The sequence below is a fragment of the Triticum aestivum genome, chromosome 4A, assembly GCF_018294505.1.
Source record: "Triticum aestivum cultivar Chinese Spring chromosome 4A, IWGSC CS RefSeq v2.1, whole genome shotgun sequence".
Classification (NCBI taxonomy): Eukaryota; Viridiplantae; Streptophyta; class Magnoliopsida; order Poales; family Poaceae; genus Triticum; species Triticum aestivum.
The window spans coordinates 568,455,142-568,461,351 of record NC_057803.1 but is presented as its reverse complement, the minus strand read 5'-3'; the positions used below and the strand labels follow the sequence as shown (position 1 = coordinate 568,461,351).

General features: G+C 43.6%; 1 protein-coding gene across 1 annotated transcript in view; it reads right to left on the bottom strand.

The window, feature by feature from the left end:
* LOC100270650 (homeobox protein KNOX3) overlaps positions 1-5,237 on the bottom strand; it is a 7,597-nt gene extending 2,360 nt beyond the window's left edge. Inside the window, exons 1-4 of the mRNA XM_044508903.1 lie at positions 5,079-5,237; positions 4,534-4,986; positions 4,206-4,328; positions 3,961-4,105 (exon numbers count right to left, since the gene is read on the bottom strand). Coding sequence (XP_044364838.1) covers positions 3,961-4,105; positions 4,206-4,328; positions 4,534-4,917 — 652 coding nt within the window. The 5' untranslated portion in view covers positions 4,918-4,986; positions 5,079-5,237. The remainder of the gene's footprint in view (positions 1-3,960; positions 4,106-4,205; positions 4,329-4,533; positions 4,987-5,078) is intronic.
* Between the last annotated feature and the right edge of the window lie 973 nt (positions 5,238-6,210).

Sequence of the window (6,210 nt, the reverse complement as noted above, 5' to 3'; positions counted from 1 at the left end):
GGTACCCCATAATAGTTTGTCAAATGTGGATCAAAGGAATTCCCTCTTTCCACAAACATTCATAAGAAACCCGTGTCCAGTGATAGTTGATACTTCGTAAGCACAGATATTGAATGAACTTTGACATACTACCTCTGTTTCAAAATAATGGAAGTTCTGGATTTATCCCAAGTTAACCTCGTTTAAGTTTGACCAAGTTTATCGAAAAATATATTAACATCTATAACACCAAATCAGTCTCGATGCTTTATGGCATATATTTCCATACGATCTTAGCACAGTTTTTTATAGAGTTGGTCAAACTTGAGCAAGGTTGACTTAAGATAAACCTAGAACTTCAATTATCTTGGAATGGAGGGAGTATCAAATTATATGGATTCAACAAATTAAAATAATGTCATAAATCTGGCAAAAGAAAATCATTACATATAAATTACACGTGTCTCATAATTTTACCACATTATATTAGAAATAAATCATGCTGTCCAATACATATAGTGCAAATATAGTACATGTGCATATGTGAGCACCTTACGATGAGGTGGCACCTTACGATGAGGCAATGTTGTTAGTAATGTTATTTTTCTTCAGATTTCAGTTATGTTGATGCATGGGTATTGCTTGTACTACAGATAAGCAACTTTTTGCACATGTATAAGTTGAGATGCATCGATGTCTGATGCATATGGTACCTATACTGGACTGGTTAGGAGCTTAGGATACAAGACTTGGAGAAAGCACGATGGTATGCTAAAAAGAAATGGAAGAATAACTACTCTTTGAAGAAAAAAAATGCTAAAATACTCATGTACAAATAAGATGCGTACGTAGGGTGGGTGAAAATCATGGGTATTATTTAGTGATCAAATTTGAGTAACGAATTGTATTTTCTATAAGTTCATTTAGGAGATTATGTATAGAACATGTCTTTACAAACATGTTCTGCTTCATATGAAGTATTCCTATTCCTCCATAGGAACAATGTTATGCAGTAATATAGTTCAAGAGGATTGATCAAATCTTGTGCCAGAATGTGTTAAACAATGCTGCTGAAAGTTAAATAGAATTGTTTGCTGATAATCATTGATAACTAGTGATTACTATGCTTTTCCATAATTACTCAACGGAACAATCTAAGTAGTACCATCATAGGAAAAATGCCCTAAATTAAACCATGCCACAGGAGTCACGTCATCAATTTATTATTGCATAGAGTATATCAAATAACCCAGCTTTTCAAAAAAGAAAACTGAAGCGGCAAATATGAAAAACCTCATACATGCATTACCAAATAAAATCAGAAGAATGCTGAGTACATATAACAAGGCATGTGCTGTACAGAACCTGGACATGGTATTGTATGCAGTGGGAAGGCATGAAGCTTGTAAAGCTAAGAACGGAAGCAAATGATTATGGATTTGCCAGCCAAAAAACTACTTCCCAGGGAAGTTTGGGTTTAAACCTGGGATCTAGTAGAAACCACAGAAACAATGCATTGAGATGCAACTGATTATCTGAAGGATTTTGTTAACGAAGACATGCATGCATGCAGATGAAAGCATCTCATCAAATCGTCAAGTCATGCATGTGTGTTTTTCTCCAGTTGCATTGTCTTTTCCAGTGACATTCCAATGCAAACTCAGTCAGCCCTTTACCCTTTTGTTTTCTTTTGGTTGCTTTTTACTACCAGGCAAGTTTTCAGTATCTCTTTTGGCCTTACCTCAAGACAAACGGAAACTCGTGATATCTGTGTCCCCTGCTTTTGCATGGCCTTGAAAGAATGCATGCAACGAAGAATCTTGGAGGACGGGTGCAACATCAATCAGAAAAGAAAGCTTTGTTGTTTTCTGATGAGCAAAAATCCATACATCTAATTTGTAAATGCAATTTATTAACAGGAGATATGTTGTGGTAATTAGTCTAGCATTTTGCCCTTCAACTTGTGATGTTAGAAAACTACATTATCCTTCTCTTGTTTTATCCAAAACAATTTTGTTATTCTCTTGGAAACACTGAAAAGGAAAGAAAAGAAAGGAGAACACATGTAGATATGTGGAGTACTCCAGTAGTCTAGCAAGAAGTATATAGGACAGAGAACAATTGAAGCTGAGGAGAAATATGAGTTGACGTCTGAAAAACGCAGACGGGTTTGAACTTGGACTCGCCTCGGAAAGCATCCAATGTCTCTTGACCGCCATTATTCATGAGAGAGAGAGACCATAGATAAGGCTGTCGCAAAATACAGCAACATGGTATCTAGTCTAGCTACTCCTACACCCTATCATGCATATAATATTGCTGCCAAGGAGATCACGCATAAATTGCTGGAGATCTCACATCAAATAATGGCAGCACTTAACTGTTTCTATGGTTCTCGAGGCACATAGACCAGTGTCTGGCAGTCCATGCCATGCCACTGCAACTGGTCAGAACCCATCAGAACACACACAAAGAACTAACCCCAGCCACATATGCTATTTACTCATCTGTCTACCTATGCATCTAGTATCTGAAACATACCATTTCAAAAAAATTATTTTTTTGCACAGGATTGACCTGAGCTTTGAGGGGGGTTAATTCATGGAAATCTGAAGGCACTACTATTGATCTACACAACACATCAGATGGCTGCACCGCATGCTCCAATAATGAAGTGATTGTGTGGCATGGTACTAGCTAGTACTACTCCAGTACCAGTGCTGGCAGCAGACGTGTGAGTGAAAGCCCTGGGCTGAACGACTGTGCAGGTGTGTGGGTAGTAGTACCAGTTGCCACTATAGCCTCGTGATAGGTCATTAGAAAGGCCCTGGCATCATCGTGTTAGCCTTGGCACACCCTGTACATGTGCATTTTAAAATAAAATTTAGCAAAGACTAAGAACACACGTCGGACCCTATGATCTAGGCATGCATGTACATCTGGAAGACCACACCCCGGAACAAAAAGATTCTAGGACAAGAGATAGGTGCATGGATTTCTTGAGGGAGGGAGAAAGATGACAAGAATGTTGTTCTGGCTTGCGTGACAGATGGGGGATGAACTGAGCTGAGCTGAGCTGAGCGTCTATCTCTCTCTACACAGTAAACACTCACTACACATGCATGTGTATACAGGTAGTACTTGCTCCACTGACATACGGCAGTGAGACTCCTCGGCCTTGCACTGTTGGGCTGCACAGTGGCACCCCCTAAAACCCTAGAAGAAGAAGGCTGGCCTGCCTGGCTGGGTTTCCTTCCATCAGCATGGAGAAAAGATGGCTGAAGCAAGAACCACTCGGAGGCACATGCACATGCTCCTCCCGAAAAGGAATCGTTCTAACGCCACATAAATTCCAAGAACCGAACACACCACCAACTCGTCGATCTGGAGGAAATCAATCAATGGTTTTTGCGCAGTTAATCTGTCATCAATCATGGAGTACGATGAGAAGGTGTGTGAATGGAAGAAACTGATGCGTGTGTGTTTGGAGAGGAGAGGACTATTCATTTCCAGCAGAAGAAAAGATCCATGGATGCCCAGGTTAGAAGAATCTCTAGTACGCATGCTCCTTCAGGAAAAGCCAGCGGCCAAGCCGGGAAAGAATCTTTTCGGGGGGAAACCCTGACGAGGAATGCCGCGACATTAGAACACCAAGAGCACCCTGATGAGGAATACTCTCTACCCATTCGTGCGCACAGTTCCGCACATGCAGATGCAGGCACAATCATATATACCAGGATGCACGAGAAAACGATATTTATTATGGAATTGTTTTTACGGACCCAGGAAATTTCACATTCAAAAAAATCTGTTAAATCGAAGTCAATAAATTATGATGCGCAAGAAGATGAAGAAGAAACCAGAATAGGGAGAAGCAGATGAAGAAATCATGCAGGGATCAATAGCAAGCAGCAAGACGGGGTATGGATGGATGGATTGATTCGTGGTTGCAGGAGCTAGCTAGCGAGCTGTTTTCTTTACCGGAGGAAAGGATATTGCGCAGCGATCTGCCGGAGATGGAGAGGGAGTTGAGTTGCGTCTCCACCCTCCTCAGGAACTCCATGGCCTCCTGCAGCGGCCTCGTCAGCTCCTCCCGGTACTTCACCAGCATCTCATGGTACGCCTCCTGCGCGCGCACCAGAAAAACAAGAACGAACAGGTCACCTCATGTGAGTACTAGCTACACAACCTAGGAAAAATGTTCCAAGATTTATCGGTTGGCGCACCATGAACTGGTCCAGCTCCGGCTCCGTCGCGGTGCCGAGGCTGCCGAGCGCCGTGCGCTGTCGCAGCTCCAGGTCCTGCGCCACCGCCGTCAGCCTCGCCAACACCTCCGGCGGCGCCCCCACCTACAGACCACCCAGGCTAAGCACAAGTACTTCCCAACAATAAACATGGATGCACTGTAGCTACTATTAAAAGGCAAGCAAGAAAGCATGCATGCTTCATGTTTGACATGAGATGTAGAAGAGAAACTTCTCGTGCAGGAGCAGAAGCAGATGCAGCACGGCAGGGCTGCTGTTAATGTTACCAGTACTAAGAACCATCACTTGCCTTCTGGCAGTCAAGGTAGGCGGCGAGGAGGGAGGAGTAGTGGGGGTGGGAGATGATCTTGGCCTTGATGGCCTCGACGTCGGCGGCGTAGGACGACGACGACGGCTCCTTGGCCGCCTTGGCGCACGCCTCCAGGAGGCTGCCGTTGGCCAGCTGCAGCACCGGGTTGCTACACCCGGTGCCGCCGCCGTGGCTTCCACTGGGCGGCGCCGTGTTCAGGGAGAGAGGGCTGTGCGCCAGATAGCCGGCGGACTGCTGCTGCTGCTGTTGCTGTGGGGGCGGCGCGATGACGGCGCTGAGCGGCGAAGAGCCCCATGGGAGCTGGCTGTGGTGCTGTCCGTGGGCGGTGGCTCCCAGCCCGAAGTGGTGGCCGATCTCCTCCATGGGCTATCTCTAGTGATGTAGTGGTGCAGCGATCGAGCTCTCCCGGCGACGCTGTCCCCGAGCTAGCTCCTGCGCAAAAGGAGACGGATTGAGCTTGAGGTGAAGTTCTTGGGCGGAGAGAAAGAGAAAAAGGGTTTGGGTTTGGGGAAGGAGAAGGGTACCTGCCTGCCTTGCCTTGAGCGGAATAGCCTTTTCTCCTTCTCTCTCTAAGCTATCATTAGAGGGAAGGAGATGGGGAGCGAGAGGAAAAAGCTGGAGGGCAATACTGCAGTACACATCTCGACTTTGGAGAGAGAGACAGTGTGGTGTAGGATGGTGCGCTGTTGTACTGTAATGTATAGTGCTGTGTCTGTGGGGGCTTTCTTTTTCGGGTCAAATCAAAGGGCTTGGAGTGGCTTTGTAGGGAATTTTTGTAGAATCCCCGGTGGAGACGAAGCTGGTTTTGTTTTGTTTTTCCTTTTTTTTCGCCCAAAGGATTTACTCTCGAGCCTTCTTTTGCTTATAGGATACGAATCTCATACGAAGTGAGATGAATGTATCTCAACTTTTATAAGGAAAGAGATGTACAATAATTTGAAGCATATGATAATATTTTTTCCATTGAGTCTATCCTAATATTTTTTGTCTTTTAAAATGTGAAGGATGGATTTCTGTCCTACGTAGGAATATGAATTCATTCATAAAAACCAAAGGGCTCCAAACGTTTTTTTAAAATTATATCCTATAGAATACATACAAACCAAAGGAGGCCTCAGATTGTAGAGCAGGCATTGCTATTGTATTGATGCATTTCACTGACGTGTGTTTCCTCACAGCCCAGCGAGAAAATTAATCGTACTTGAACTCACTGGCTCATAACAAGAACATCATCAAACTTGAGTAACAATACAATACGATACTTATACATGCGAATACATGACATCTACAATCATATATATGGTCTCGGCTATGATAGTGTTATCGTATTGTCGCATCGTTGCATTTCGTACGGCGCTATCCGCTGCCAAAGGAGGGAGATGATCGACGGGTAATAGGAGAATCTATATTTTTTTAAGGAAAGCACACATATATTGTATGTGTGTGTCTAGTGCACATCTAGATGTACTCTACTTATTGCACATCTAAGTGAGTGAATGAAGCATAAAGAGTACAAAAAAAAAAAGAAAAAGAAAATATCCACACAAATCTCAACATAAGATATAGCAAAACTGATATTTTATACGTGGGCTGCTTAAATAAAATTCTTTGGTTACACAGGTAGAGCTAACAACTGCAAGTACTGGGTTCAAGTCC